Source organism: Oncorhynchus masou, chromosome 31 (genome assembly GCF_036934945.1).
Source record: "Oncorhynchus masou masou isolate Uvic2021 chromosome 31, UVic_Omas_1.1, whole genome shotgun sequence".
NCBI classification, from domain to species: domain Eukaryota; kingdom Metazoa; phylum Chordata; class Actinopteri; order Salmoniformes; family Salmonidae; genus Oncorhynchus; species Oncorhynchus masou.
The window spans coordinates 48,158,116-48,174,456 of NC_088242.1; the positions used below are offsets into that span (position 1 = coordinate 48,158,116).

Consider the following 16,341-nt stretch of genomic DNA (forward strand, 5'->3'; position numbering starts at 1 on the left):
TGCCTTGTGAGTAGGGGGAAGGTGAGAGGGTGAGGTCAAAAGAGGAGAGGAGTGGAAAGAAGGAGGCAGAGAGGAATGAGTCAAAGGTAGACGTGGGGAGGTTAAAGTCGCCCAGGACTGTGAGAGGTGAGCCGTCCTCAGGAAAGGAGCTTATCAAGGCATCAAGCTCATTGATGAACTCTCCGAGGGAACCTGGAGGGCGATAAATGATAAGGATGTTAAGCTTGAAAGGGCTGGTAACTGTGACAGCATGGAATTCAAAGGAGGCGATAGACAGATGGGTAAGGGGAGAAAGAGAGAATGACCACTTGGGAGAGATGAGGATCCCGGTGCCACCACCCCGCTGACCAGAAGCTCTCGGGGTGTGCAAGAACACGTGGGCGGACGAAGAGAGAGCAGTAGGAGTAGCAGTGTTGTCTGTGGTGATCCATGTTTCCGTCAGTGCCAAGAAGTCGAGGGACTGGAGGGAGGCATAGGCTGAGATGAACTCTGCCTTGTTGGCCGCAGATCGGCAGTTCCAGAGGCTACCGGAGACCTGGAACTCCACGTGGGTCGTGTGCGCTGGGACCACCAGATTATGGTGGCCGCGGCAACGCGGTGTGGAGCGTTTGTATGGTCTGTGCAGAGAGGAGAGAACAGGGATAGATAGACACATAGTTGACAGGCTACAGAAGAGGCTACGCTAATGCAAAGGAGATTGGAATGACAAGTAGACTACACTTATCGAATGTTCAGAACGTTAAGCTTACGTAGCAAGAATCTCTACATTGTAGAATAATAGTTGAGACAAAACTGTGAAATAAGACATTTGAAATCATGTAGTACCAAAAAAAGTGTTAAATCAATCAGATTCTTCAAAGTAACCACCTTTTGCCTTGATGACAGCTTTGCACACTGTCAAGCCCAAAACACACTTTGGTGATGAATAATCACTTCCTTATGTTATAAAATACATTTTACTAAGCCAAATATGATTATTCATGTTCTGATTCGTTCAGTGGTGTCTTTATCTAACATTTCATTAACAGTCAAATATGTACCTACAGTGCCCTCCACTAATATTGAGTAAATATGAGCAAAACAGGCTGTAAAAAAAATAAGTATTTATTGTTTATACTCTTGGTTTTTCTGTAACGATTGTCCTCTTCCTCTTCTGATGAGGAGTAAGAGATGTCGGACCAATGTGCAGCGTGGTAAGTCCATTTTAATATATAAAACTGAACACTGCAAAAATACAAAATAACAACGTGAATGAACAAATGAAAATTGAGTCCCGAACAGTCCCGAATGGTACAAACACAGACACAGAAAACAATTACCCACAACTCAAAAGTGAAACCAGGCTACCTAAGTATGGTTCTCAATCAGGGACAACGATTGACAGCTGCCTCTGATTGAGAACCATACCAGGCCAAACACATATCCCAAAACATAGAAAAAGGAACATAGACAACCCACCCAACTCACGCCCTGACCATACTAAAACAAAGACATAACAAAAGAACTAAGGTCAGAACGTGACACTTTCATTCAAAATATTTACAAAAATCTCAAGAAAAAAATCATTCTTAACATAAAACAAATATTTTTCTCATTCAATACTCACTGATTCCAAGATGGCGTAGCAGTCTTTGTATTTGTCCTATCGTGTACCTTGTTTTTATCTTTTAATATTTTTTTCTTCGCATATCTTTTGAAAATATTTTCCTAAACCTCAACTTCTAAATACTCTCCCGCAACCCACCTCACCCAATGTGGCATGGATCTATTTTTTTCTGAAGTATTTATATTTACTTCGGATCTGGAACCTGGAATCCCTCAACTGAAGCTAGCAAGGTAACTAGCTACCAGCTATCAGTCAGCAAACCACTGCTAGCGGTCATCAGCTAACCTTTAGCTCGGAAAGCTCTCGCCAGTTCGTACAATGAGACTCAAACCAGATCATAACGGACCTATTTTTCTCTCCATATCCCCGGATTCCTCCCCGGATTCAAACTCTGAACCTTTTCATCTGGATTTTAGCTAACCGCAATCCCGGGTGACTACTCCTGGCTAGCGTTTCCATCCCAGAGCAAGCACCAGTTAGCCTGAAGCTAGCCTGGCTAGGGCTCCTGGGCTACCACCGAAGCCCACTCCTGGGCTACAATATCCGGACCCCTTCTACTGCCGGTACGGCGCACGGAACCCCACCGGCACGGAACCCCGCCGATTCTCTATAGTACCGACATAATCTGCCGAGGATTCCAACAGGCCCGTCAGGCACGATGTCCGCTGAAGGCCCATTCTGCTAGCCGCGGCCTGCTAGCTATCTAGAACAACATGGAACCCTACTAATTCACGACCTGTCTATCAACATCATCGCACGAGGAGGTATAAACAGACTTTCTTCCATCGCGACATCCCCCAACGGCCCTTCTGCTAACTTGCTAACTTGCTACCCCCGGTCTGCTAACTGCTAGCTTGCTAGCCCCGGTCTGCTAACTGTCTGAATCGCCGTGTCCAATCAGTATTCTTGAAGCAGTCGTGGAACATTGAGTCTGCCTCTGTCCAGCGCCTAACTAGTGTCTGTGTTGGTGGCTCCCTTTTGAGTTGCTGCTTGAAGGTGGGGAGTAAGAACAGATAGACGTGGGGGAGGCGGATGGCTTTATACGCATCACAGATGTTGGTATATACACTGAACAAAAAATATTCATGACACATGCAAAAATTTCAATGATTTTAATATAAGGAAAGCAAATCAATAAATTCACTAGACCCTAATCTATTGATTTCACATGACTTAGAAGACAGATATGCTTCAGTTGGTCAGAGATACCTTAATATAAAAGGTAGGGACGTGGATCAGAAAACCAGCCAGTAGCTGGTGTGACCACCATTTGCCTCATGCAGCGTGACACATCTCCTTTGCATAGAGTTGATCTGGCTATTGATTGTGGCCTGTGGAATGTTGTCCCGTCACTTCCTGTTGAACGCGGAACGAGGTCGGTTTGTTGTTTTAAAAATATTGAAAAGTTTCTTAGTAGCTACTGTAGCTACTTTTTTGAGTGTGGATCCCGCGATGCGGTTGGCATCAGTTGCTGGGACTGCTACTACCTGTCCAGGGGTCCTGCCGACCAAGACCGGGTCTGAGGAGCTGTTTGGTGTAGCAGCTTGCCTATCTGCTAGCTAGCTGCCTATCAAGCTAGCAGAGTTTTCTTGATGGCTTGAAAGCAGCCCGCGATGCGGTTAGCCCTTGTGGCTAGGACCGTGGATTGTTCCGAGGAATACCCGGAAGCTGTGTGCCAGAAGAGGAAAGAACTTAACCCAGCCAGGAAAGCTGCCAGAATGCATGGGGACATGCTTATCACTATGAAAGGCTCATTGTCCACCCTCCCTTTGAAAAGCCTGGTTGGGATGAGCGAGCCAAGCCTATGGGTTCGTAGCTTCAACCCCACAGCACACACACACACACTTACACACACCAATTAATTAATGCTAAATGTATACTCTTTCCTTTTGCTTTATTTGCTCTTTTCCATATGTGACCCGTTTCAGGAAACTAACGCATCTCGCGGGTCACTACTTCAAACGAGAGCCATTTGAATGTAATGGTTTTTTGGCAGAAATGCCTTTTGGAAAAAGTGAACTTTCATGTGTCTTAATAACAAACTTGTATGACATCTGTAAATACGAAAACAATTGTTAAATTACTAGCCTAGTTGGTTCAGCCACAGAAAAAGCAGCAACCTTCCTGCTATCCATGATAGGCTGAGATAATGAGTGGGCTGGAAATGCCGAGAGATGAGTTCGGATTGGTCTGCCATATAGCATGCTTCTGTATATTTGAGCTGGTAAGTTTGTGTAGGTAATCCTGTCTAACGCAGCTTTAAAAAATATATATTTCTTAGTAGAATGGCATAAGTGTTGCTCTCCATTCACAGCTTTGAAATCATTGGAATTAGAGTATGACAGCTAAGGAGATGGAGAAAGCACCTGTCTCTGGAGATTACATCTTCAAACTAAGGGCAACCATGGCATCTATGACAGGGAGAAGCATCCAACTATGATGCATACGGGTAAGATAGTCTAGCTAGCTACATTTTCAGATGTTACACATTTCTAATTTTGACATTGTCTTTTCATTTAGTGTACTGTTAGCTAGCTAGCTAACGTTAGCTGGCTGGCTCGCTAGCTAACATTACATGTATGATCTTATTATTCGTATTTCAGAGCCATTTGCTTGGCTAGTTATAGCCTAATGTTCTCAAACCAGGAGTTATTGATGAAATGAAGAGAGGTTCCTGCTAGGTGCAGTGTCTGTAACTGTGTAAGTGTCCATTTTAATAGAATGTCACTGTGACAACTGTTAGCCAGTTAGCTCCACCAAACAGCTTAAGAGGATGTGAACAATGTTGAATGGGTGTAGACAAAGAAGAGCTCTCCAGTAGGTACCAAAATATTCAAAGGCCATTTTCTCAAAACTGAGGTTACAAGATCATCAACTTTCAAAGCAGAATTACTTTCCCATTGTTCCTCAAATACAGTGTATGATATACCATTTTGTAGCCCCGTGTCTCTGCTTTCATCTAATGTAAAAAAACAGTTTCAAATTTTGCTACATGAGACCAAATCAAGCTGTTTGGTCACATATTATGTCTGATGTCTATCTGATGTCTATCTCTGATAAGCTACCCAGGAAAGGGATGAAAATAGCCCATATTAATATAAGTAGCCCAAGGTTCATGAAATCAATAACTTGCTAACATCAGATAATGTTCATATATTAGCCTGAGACTCACTTAGATAATTGATTTGATGATAGAGTGGTCGCAATGATATTACATCTATAGAAAAGACAGGAATGCTTATGGGGGAGGTGTTGCTGTATATATTCAGAGCCATATCCCTGTAATGCATAGAGAATATCTTATGTCAAGTGTTACTGAAGTGGTGTGGTTGCAGGTTCACTTGGCACATCTAAAACCTTTTCTTTTGCTATAGGCCGCCAAGTGCTATTGACTGGTTTTCATCAAGCTGTCCCCTCAAGAGGAAGCTTTTCACTGTAACCAGTGACTGTAATCTGGTTCAGGTTATTGATCAATATACCAGGGTGTTTATAAATATTACAGGAACAAGATCATCCACATTTATTGATCACATTTTTAATTATACTATAGAACTTTGCTCTAAAGTTGTATCCGTACCCATTGGATGCAGTGATCACAATATAATGGCTATATCCAGGAACGCCAAAGCTCTGAAAGCTGGGCCTCAAATAGTGTATAAGAGATCATCAACAGATTTGTCATCTTATGTGGATGATGTTAAAAATATGTATTGGTCTGATGTGGTTAATAAAGAGCATCCAGATGCTGCACTTGATGAATTTATGAAATTGCTTCTTCCAATTACTGATAAACATGCGCCTGTTAAGAAACTGACTGTTAGAATTGTTAAGGCTCCATTGATTGATGAGGAATTGAAAAGACAGGGCAAAATTAGTGGCTAATATTTCTACCTGCACATCTGACTTACTGCAAATTCTGAAATTGTGACTAAACTCAACAAAGAGAAGAAGAAACGGTATTATGAAGGCAAGGTTTATGATATAAAGTATGATGGCATGAAATTATGGGCAGAAAGAGGAATTCAACTCCATCTTTCATTGAATCATTTGATGTTTCCAATTATTTCAATGATTATTTAGTTGGCAAAGTAGGCAAACGTAGGCAGGAAATGCCAACAGCAAACAGTGAGCCATCGTAATCATGCATAAAAAATAAATAATGGAGGAAAGTAAAGCAAAAGAAGTTTGAATTCATCCAGAACACCGCAGCCCGTCTGGTGTTCAACCTTCCCAAGTTCTCTCACGTCACCCCGCTCCTCCGCTCTCTCCACTGGCTTCCAGTTGAAGCTCGCATCCGCTACAAGACCATGGTGCTTGCCTACGGAGCTGTGAGGGGAACGGCACCGCAGTACCTCCAGGCTCTGATCAGGCCCTACACCCAAACAAGGGCACTGCGTTCATCCACCTCTGGCCTGCTCGCCTCCCTACCACTGAGGAAGTACAGTTCCCGCTCAGCCCAGTCAAAACTGTTCGCTGCTCTGGCCCCCCAATGGTGGAACAAACTCCCTCACGACGCCAGGACAGCGGAGTCAATCACCACCTTCCGGAGACACCTGAAACCCCACCTCTTCAAGGAATACCTAGGATAGGATAAAGTAATCCTTCTCACCCCCCCTTAAATGATTTAGATGCACTATTGTAAAGTGGCTGTTCCACTGGATGTCATAAGGTGAATTCACCAATTTGTAAGTCGCTCTGGATAAGAGCGTCTGCCAAATGACTTAAATGTAAATGTAAAATGTAATGAATTTTGTAAAGTTAGTGTGGGAGAGGTGGAATAATTATTGTTATCGATAAATAATGACAAACCTCCTGGCATTGACAACACAGATGTCATATCTTTAATCTGAGCCTAGAGGAATGTCTTTGTCCTCAGGCCTGGAGGGAAGCCAAAGTCATTCCACTACCCACGAGTGGCAAAGCGTCCTTTACTGGTTCTAACAGCAGACGTATATGCTTACTGCCAGCTCTTAGCAAACGGATGGAAAAAAATGTTTTACCAAATACAATGATATTTCTTTGTAAACAAATGAACAACAGACTTTCAGCAAGCTTATAGAGAAGGGAACTCAACATTTATTGCACTGACACAAATTTCTGAAGATTGGTTGAAGGAAATTGATAATAAGAAGATTGTGGGAGCTATACTGTTAGATTTTTTCAGCCTAGCTTGGAATCCCTCTTTCCTTCTTTCTTTGTTGCCTTTGGTTATCTTGGTCAGCAGAAACAGGTAAGCCCACTGTGCGGGGTACAAAGGAGTGAATGTAGTATTCCAGACCTGGGTAGCTGAGAGATTCTTCTGTATACACAGACATGCAATATCCATAGACAAACATTGGCAGTAGAATGGCCTTACTGATGACCTTAGTGATTTTCAAAGAGCCACCGTCATAGGATGCCACCTTTCCAACAAGTCAGTTCGTCAAATTTCTGGAGCTGCCTCAGTCAACTCTGAGTTCTGTTATTGTGAAGTGGAAACATCTAGGAGCAACAACAGCTCAGCCTCAAAGTTGTGGGTCAAACCAAGCTCACAGAACGGGACCACTGAGTACTGAAGTTTGTAAGTCGTCTGTCCTCGGTTGCAACACTTACTACCTCTGGAAGAAACCGCAGCACAAGAACTGTTAGTCGGGAGCTCTCGGCCTACCAGATCTGGAATACTAGAGAATTCTGTGCCTCCAAATTTGTGGCAACAGTTTGGGGAAGGCCCTTTGCTGTTTCAGCATGACAATGTCCCTGTGTGCAAGTTGAGGTCCATACAGTAATGGTTTGTTGAAATTGGTGTGGAAGAACTTCACTTGCCTGAATAGAGCCCTGACCTCAACCCCATTGAACACCTTTGGGATGAATTGGAACGCCGACTGTCAGCCAGGCCTAATCGCCCAACATCAGTGCCCGACCTCACTAATGCTCTTGTGGCTGAATGGAAGCAAGTCCCCGCAGCAATCTTCCAACATCTATTGGAAAGCCTTCCCAGAATGGTGGAGGTTGTTATAGCAGCGGGGACGGCAACTCCATATTCATTCCCGTGATTTGTTAATGCCCGTGATGTAGTGTGTGTAGCTTCCGATTCATGATCCAGAAGAGTTTGTCATTCATAGGAAGTTATTAATATTATTTCACAAACATTCTGAGTAAACAAAGTCATTAATGCAAAAAATAGCCATAAAAAAAGCAAAGTCGAGCAGGAACCGCCAAGATGCTCGCCAACCTCAGAACCGCCATGTTGGAGATAAGGTCAGTATAAACAGTGCATAAACTCCTCGTCCCACTGCGGCGTCCATTATTTCCAAGGTAATGTATCCAAGGTAACGGAGGCATTTATCCGGCTTATACCACATAAAACAATATGAAAGTACACATTTACTTGTAGAAATCAACATTTTTATTTATAAAAGCTAATTCATATACTTTTTCATCTTTTGGTTGCTAGAGATGCAACCCAGTCTATGGCTAACACAGTCACTACCTCTACAGTCAGAATAACAGCAAAGTAGCGGTTTTCTATTTTACACACCACAGAAGAGAGAGAGGGAAAGAGTGAGAGGAGGGGTGGAGAGAGAGATGGAACAGATGGATCCTGGCATGCAGGAAGGATATACATACATACTGCTAGCTCCATCACTCCACGGTCACACCATCCTCATCCCTCCATTCCTCCCACAGTCACCCCTTAGCTCAGCACCCCACCTTCTCCCACTTTCCCCCTTCCCATGTGGATGTGTGGGTGGATGAAAGGACTGGGATACACTGCTAGCTTCCTCATCACAACCACCCTTTTCCTCGCCATCGCTCATCTAAATGTCCACCTCCACTCACCTCCCTCCCTCGTCCTAGCATGTGGGGTGTGTGGGCAGACGAGAGTAATTAGAGATGGAAAATCAACCTGAAAATATGTCCAAGACTTTGATAAAAGCCCACATCCTTATTTGTCTGTACTTGCATGCTTGAATCTGAGCCAGTAGGCCTAATAATTACATTGGCATAAGTTTTACTGCGATTCAGGAAGACCTCATTATCTACATTTTGGGTGATCTTAAAAAAAAAACAATTGAGCCCCAAAATTAGATATTTAGTATACTGTAGATAGCTTGCCAAGGGTTTTTGGAGTGTGCAATTTCCTGATTCACTGAACACTGCAGCTTATACAGCTGTATTTAGATTAGGAATGCCTACATACCATTGGCCCCTCTCCCATGGTCTCTCTAACCCCTGACCTCTGACTTGTGATTCATGGCATTTCCTCCCTCAGGTCTATCCCTCATCTTGTGGAATGGGGTGTACAAATTAAATCATCATTCAATGTGTTAACTCTAACCCTGAGCTCTAACTGACCCCTTCAGGTCTGTCCCTCATCATTTGGAATGGTGTCTATGCACAAGAGAAGATCATCATCCAGTGGACTCTGCTCAGTGAAGCATGCTACTTTGCCATCCAGTTTTTAGGTGAGTGCTTAAGATTATAAAACCTTTCCTATTTCTACCAATTCATATATTTCACTGATGGAGGCTCCTCAGACCTTCTGGCCGAATACTCTTTCCAATGCTGATAAAAAATAGTTTGATAGGTTTTCATGCATTGTTTTCATCGATCAAGACTTTTTGTTGATATCAAGGACCTTGCTCCTGCTGTGCAATGCACTATCTTCAGACTGTGTATGAGTTAACACTGTCCTCTAGAGGTCGAGACACAGTAGCACAGTTTGGAGTCTCATTGAGCTGCCCATGTTGAAGAGTCACTCTTCAGTTTCATTAAATGTGAAAGTGGTATTTCCTGCTGACTGAGTGTCATACATTATCAATCAATCAATATGTGTTCTATTCTTAGTGAACTGTTGTCTCAATTCTGTAATTTCAGTTACGTCAGTCACTCTAGTGGAGATAGGCTCGTTGCCCAACGCTGCAATCTTCCTCCTCCTCAGCCGAGTAATCTTCCTCCTTGTCACTCTGCTCTACTACTACTACCTGGGCAGAGGACGACCCAAGAAGATCTGATGGCGAGGGGAACTTTGCTTCCAGATGTGGGCTCTGAGGGAGGTGGGGTGTATTGAGGGAGGCAGGTAGCCTAGTGGTTAGAGCGTTGGGCCAGTAAATGTTGCTAGATCGAATCCCCGAGCTGACAAGGTAAAAATCTGTCTTCTGCCCCTGAACAAGGCAGTTAACCCACTGTTTCTAGGCCATCATTATAAATAAGAAATTGTTCTTAACTGACTTGCCTTTAAAATTAAGGTTACATTTTTAAAAAATGTAATGGGTTGAAAGTGTAGAAATGTAATGCAGTGGTGGAAAAAGTACTACATTTACATACTTGAGTAAAAGTAAAGACACAATAGAAAATGACTCAAATGAAAGTCACACAGTAAAATACTACTTGAGTAAGTCTAAAAGTAGCTGGTTTTAAATGTACTTAAGTACAGTGGTGGAACAAGTACTCAATTGAGTAAAAGTAAATTCTATATATCAAATGACTTATAATAAGCAAACCAGATGGCACAATGTTCTTCTTTTTTTGTGTAATTTACGAACGGACGGGCAGACTCCAACACTCAGGTCGTGTCTACACTTGACACTAACATGCGACTTCTGCTATCAGAATAAGAAGATCGCATTGAAAAGACTGGTCTGATTATGTTCGTTCTGGCTAAATGCGTTGCGTGCGGATTTCTCCTCAGTCTGGACACAATCAGGCTTCTGAAGGCGCATATAGTGGGTGACGTGATCAGCACTCCTCACACAAGTCTGCAGAAAACGTGTGTTTTGGGACCGAGGCACCGTTTCATTATAACGTTGGAGGAAATACGTTCCTAGCGGGTGAAGATAGTGTTTGCTGGCCTCATAAATGCTAGCCAGCTAGCTAATATTTAGAAAAACTGTTTTTGCTTGGCTAGAGTTATGCTAACCTGTTTGCAATCCCTTTAGAGTAGATTGCTGGCTAGTTACAGAGGTTAGCTACCGTAGTCAGCTATTGCCATCAGTTGTGGTGTTATTGTCGTATTTGGCCTATTCCACCGTTTGTAGAATGCATACTGGCATGTGCATATAGTGCGGGGAAAGGGAATCCGGAGACACTGTGGACACAGTCGACACATATACTTTGCATTCGGAAAGTATTCAGACCCCTTGACTTTTTCCACATTTTGTTACGTTACAGCCTTATTCTAAAATTGATTAAAAAAACAATCCTAATCAATCTACATACAAAACCCCAAACACATTTTAGAAATGTTTGCATATGTATCAAAAAAAAATGTCATATTACATTTAGATAAGTGGCTGGCTTAGGAAGACTGAAATTTTAATTCCAAACTACAACATTTTCAGACAAGAGAGAACTGCCAAAGGGGGCGGTGTTGCAATCTACTGCAAAGATAGCCTGCAGAGTTCTGTCCTACTATCCAGGTCTGTACCCAAACAATTTGAACATCTATTTCTTCTATTCTTGGAACGACTCTCTTCTCTGTATACATCAATGAGGTCGCTCTTGCTGCTGGTGAGTCTCTGATCTGTATACTTCTGGCCCTTCTTTGGACACTGTGTTAACAACCCTCCAGGCAAGGTTCAATGCCAAACAACTCTCCTTCCGTGGCCTCCAATTGCTCTTAAATACAAGTAAAACTAAATGCATGCTCTTCAACCGATCACTACCTGCACCTACCCGCCTGTCCAACATCACTACTCTGGACTTAGAATACGTGGACAACTACAAATACTTTGGTGTCTGGTTAGACTGTAAACTCTCCTTCTAGACCCATATCAAACATCTCCAATCCAAAGTTAAATCTAGAATTGGCTTCCTATTTTGCAACAAAGCATCCTTCACTCATGCTGCCAAACATACCCTTGTAAAACTGACCATCCTACCAATCCTCGACTTTGGCGATGTCATTTACAAAATAGCCTCCAATACACTACTCAACAAATTGGATGCAGTCTATCACAGTGCAATCCGTTTTGTCACCAAAGCCCCATATACTACCCACCATTGCGACCTGTACGCTCTCGTTGGCTGGCCCTCGCTTCATACTCGTCGCCAAACCCACTGGCTTCATGTCATCTACAAGACCCTGCTAGGTAAAGTCCCCCCTTATCTCAGCTCGCTGGTCACCATAGCATCTCCCACCTGTAGCACACGCTCCAGCAGGTATATCTCTCTAGTCACCCCCAAAACCAAGTCTTTCTTTGGCCGCCTCTCCTTCCAGTTCTCTGCTGCCAATGACTGGAACGAACTACAAAAATCTCTGAAACTGGAAACACTTATCTCCCTCACTAGCTTTAAGCACCAACTGTCAGAGCAGCTCACAGATTACTGCACCTGTACATAGCCCACCTATAATTTAGCCCAAACAACTACCTCTTTCCCTACTGTATTTTATTTATTTATTTAGTTTGCTCCTTTGCTCCCCATTATTTTTATTTCTACTTTGCACATTCTTCCATTGCAAATCTACCATTCCAGTGTTTTACTTGCTATATTGTATTTACTTTGCCACCATGGCCTTTTTTTGCTTTTACCTCCCTTATCTCACTTCATTTGCTCACATCGTATATAGACTTGTTTATACTGTATTATTGACTGTATGTTTGTTTTACTCCATGTGTAACTCTGTCATTGTATGTGTCGAACTGCTTTGCTTTATCTTGGCCAGGTCGCAATTGTAAATAAGAACTTGTTCTCAACTTGCCTACCTGGTTAAATAAAGGTGAAATAAAAAATAAAATTTAAATTTAAAAAAGTATTCAGACCCTTCCTCAGTACTTTGTTGAAGCACCTTTTGCAGCAATTATATAGTCTTCTTGGGTATGACGCTACAAGCTTGGCAAACCTGTATTTGGGTAGTGTCTCCCATTCTTCTCTGCAGATCCTCTCAAGCTCTGTCAGGTTGGATGGGGAGCGTCGCTGCACAGCTATTTTCAGGTCTTTCCAGAGATATTTAATCAGGTTCTAGTCTGGGCTCTGGCTGAGCCACTCAAGGACATTCAGAGACTTGTCCCGAAGCCACTCCTGGGTTGTCTTGGCTATGTGCTTCGGGTTGTTGTCCTGTTTGGTGAACCTTCGACCCCAGTCTGAGGACCTGAGCACTCTGGAGCAGGTTTTCATCAAGGATCTCTCTATACTTTGCTCCGTTCATCTTTCTCTTGATCCTGACTTGTCTCCCAGTCCCTGCCGCTGAAAAACATCGCCACAGCATGATTCTGCCACCATGCTTCACCGTTGGGATGGTGCAAGGTTTCATCCAGATGTGACACTTGGTATTCAGGCCAAGGAGTTCAGTCTTGATTTCATCAGACCAGATAATCTTGTTTCTCGTGTTCTGAGAGAGTCTTTAGGTGCCTTTTGGCAAACTCCAAACAGGCTGTCATGTGCCTTTTAATGGGTAGTGGCTTCCATCTAGCCACTACCATAAACGCCTGATTGGTGGAGGGCTGCAGAGATGGTTGTCCTTCCGGAAGGTTCTCCCATCTCCACAGAGGAACTCTAGACCTCTGTCAGAGTGACCATCACCTCCCTGACCAAGGCCCTTCTCCCCCGATTGCTCAGTTTGGCTGGGCGGCCAGCTCTAGGGAGTCTTGATGGTTACAAACTTATTCCATTTAAGAATGATGGAAGCCACTGTGTTCTTGGGGACCTTTAACGCTGCAGAACTTTTTTAGTACCCTTCCCCAGATCTGTGCCTCACCACAATCCTGTCTCGGAGCTCTACGGACAATTCCTTCTACTTAATGGCTTGGTTTTTGCTCTGGCATGCACTGTCAACTATGTGACCTCATATAGATGGGTGTGTGCCTTTCCAAGTCCTGTCCAATCAATATAATTTACCACAGGTGGACTCCAATCAAGTTGTAGAAACATCTTAAGGATGATCAATGGAAACAGGATGTACCTGAGCTCAATTTAGAGGCTCATAGCAAAGTGTCTGAATACTTATAAGAATTTTGTAAAAACTTGTTCTTGCTTTGTCATTATGGGTTATTGTGTGTAGATTGATGAGGGGAAAAAATGTAATCCCTTTTATAATAAGACTAACGTAACAAAATGTGGAAAAGGTGGAGGGGTCTGAATACTTTCCGAATACAATTCCATGATCAGAATCATAAAGCTGCATGAAGTTGTCAAGTCTAGACACGGCCTCAGACATCATTTACAAACACAGTGTTTAGTGAGTCCGTCAGCAGATCAGAGGCAGTATGGATGACAAAGTGTTATATTGATAGGTGTGTGAATTGGAACACATTGCTGTCCTGCCTGAGCTTTTGAAATCTGGGTAAAATGTACATTTTTTTTCAGGAATGTAGTGGAGTAGAAGTTGTAAAAATATAAATAGATACCCTCAAAAATTACTTAAGTAGTACTGTAAAGTATTTTTACACCACTGGTAATCTGTACGGCTGACATGCTTTACGTAAGTCATGACAGACACTAATGCCTGGTCTACACAATATATTTATATCTGAAAGTACTGTGATGTTATGTCCTCCTGAACAGGGATGTGGGAGGGGCTTGGTGCGTGTATGGGTTATTATATGCATCCAGCCCCTTGCTATACTAGACCCCAGATTTGGTTATTACCACAGCAGTCAACACATGGTGGTGTCATAATCTGTTCTGTATATGGAAATGAGAAAGGGACTGATTGTGAAAATGTACAAAGAGATTAAGTCATGCTCCTCCAAATACTGTACACTACTTGTGTGTGGAACAAGATTCAGATTAAAAAATGTTGTCGTTGTGAAGAAGGGGGCAGAAATTTGCAGTAAGGTTGTTCTGGTACTGTACCTCCCAGCCTACCAGTCACTGTACCTCCCAGCCTACCAGTCACCAGTGGGTGTGTCACAAATAATACCCTATTTCCTATATAGTGTACTACTTTTCACAAGAGAGCTATAGGCCCTCATCAAAAGTAATGCACTATAGGAAATAGGGTGCCACTTGTAATAGGCCCGAGATGTACAGAGTAAATTGAAACACTAGGCTGTGTTTTTATGTCCAGTAATTTTGCTTTGTTTTTAAATTGCAGTATTGAGTGTGCTCTGATCTGTGGGTAGAGTTACATTTTGAACATGCTGTGACTTCAAGGACCAAGAGTTTTTTTTTACTTGTGTTTTTTTGTTTTTCTCAATTTTGAGGTTTTTTTCACGTTTTTTACTGTGCATGAAGTGAATTCTGTATACATTTTCTCTCTCGCTCTTATCACTTTCTATCAGTCCTCCAAATTAAACACAGAATGTCACGACACTCTGTTTTAAGGGTGTGGAGTGTAATAGCATTATAGCCATAGAAATACAGGCACTAGAATGGACATTCAAGTCAGTTATTCTATTTCAATGATCAGTCCTGCTGCCTTGTATCTAAGCTTAGAGTTGATATAAAATGCTGACTCCCAAAAGGTGAGGCAAATTCCAGCTGACAGACTGGTGACATAAAGTGTGGATCAGTGTCTGTATTATTGTCTGTTCTCAATGCTTCCTGGATCAGAACATTGAGGGAGGTCAGAGGTCAGCTTTTCATTCTGTCCAATGGGCATAGAGGTCACATATGATAGAGAGAACTCATCTACTAACATGTTATTGAGAGTGAGCTTACAATATGGGGCACCTAGGGAATCAAACACTTTTTTTCTGGGATAAAAACCTTTTTAATTCAATTATCTGTCAAGATTTTTGACCAAAACGAATCCACTAATGACAAGATGTTTATAGGCCTACTGTACACAAAAATACATAGTGCCGCTCCATAGCAGCTTGGACAGTGTACATTCTCACAGCCATTGGTTACTGATGATCATATCTCCTGTTGGTAACAATACAACTTCATTGGTCCAACTGTTACCGAACCAAACCATGCACATTTTGTATGGAATGTCCATACCATCATGGTTAAAGGCAGAGTAATAATAAAGGCAGAGCTTGATCTTGAACGGTACACTTAAAAAAAAAACTGTGCGCTTAATGTGACCAGCAGAGTATGTCTGTGTTATGTCAGGAACTTCTGTATCTGTAATGTAGCACACTTTAATAGATAGCTATATTAGCTATCTATTAAAGCTAGCTAATATCTGTCTTTAGTCTTGCCTTAAAACCGTTAAAAGAACAATCACAACCTACACACAATTCACTTGGTACTTGTAAATAAAGTAGCCACATACTGTATTGCTGCCATGTGGTGTAGTTCCTTTGAACAGAAAAGGGAACGTATAGATTCTATAGATCATTAGTTGAATGTTTTCCAAAGGTGAATTAAAGGCCCACTCTCTGATTTTAAGGAGTGATCGTGGAATGGTTTTTAACTAAGCAGTGACTGGAGTCTAAGCCCTATTTAATTGTTTTTCATTTAAGTGATATGTGTCTTGTTTTGATGATAAGTTAGTTGACAATTGCATGCAATATAGTCCCTTGTGTACAGGAATGTAGCATGTGTCTTTTGTAGCACACTATACTGTAATAAAGGCTAGTAAGTAAGTACACAGAGGTGTGATCAAGCATGGTGAAAAAATGGATGTGTTAACCATGAACAGAATGAAAGTATTATAGTTTTGACAAGAGGCAAAAATTATATTTATATGTTTGTGCATGAGGGAGTTTCCTCACAACATAAACACATTGGTTGTGTCTGAAAACATTACTGGCTTGCTACATCTTTCCTCAATTCCTTTCAAAGTTCATTTTGACAAGGATGTCTGAGATAGGGGCCTTGGATACTCTCCTCCAATGAGCTTTGAGAGGAAGCAAGGATGTTTT

At 42.2% G+C, this 16,341-nt stretch overlaps 1 protein-coding gene across 1 annotated transcript in view; it reads left to right on the top strand.

The window, feature by feature from the left end:
• LOC135524036 (tumor protein p53-inducible protein 11-like) overlaps positions 1 to 16,067 on the top strand; it is a 141,523-nt gene extending 125,456 nt beyond the window's left edge. Inside the window, exons 5-6 of the mRNA XM_064951172.1 lie at positions 8,950 to 9,051; positions 9,464 to 16,067. Coding sequence (XP_064807244.1) covers positions 8,950 to 9,051; positions 9,464 to 9,600 — 239 coding nt within the window. The 3' untranslated portion in view covers positions 9,601 to 16,067. The remainder of the gene's footprint in view (positions 1 to 8,949; positions 9,052 to 9,463) is intronic.
• Positions 16,068 to 16,341: the final 274 nt, after the last annotated feature.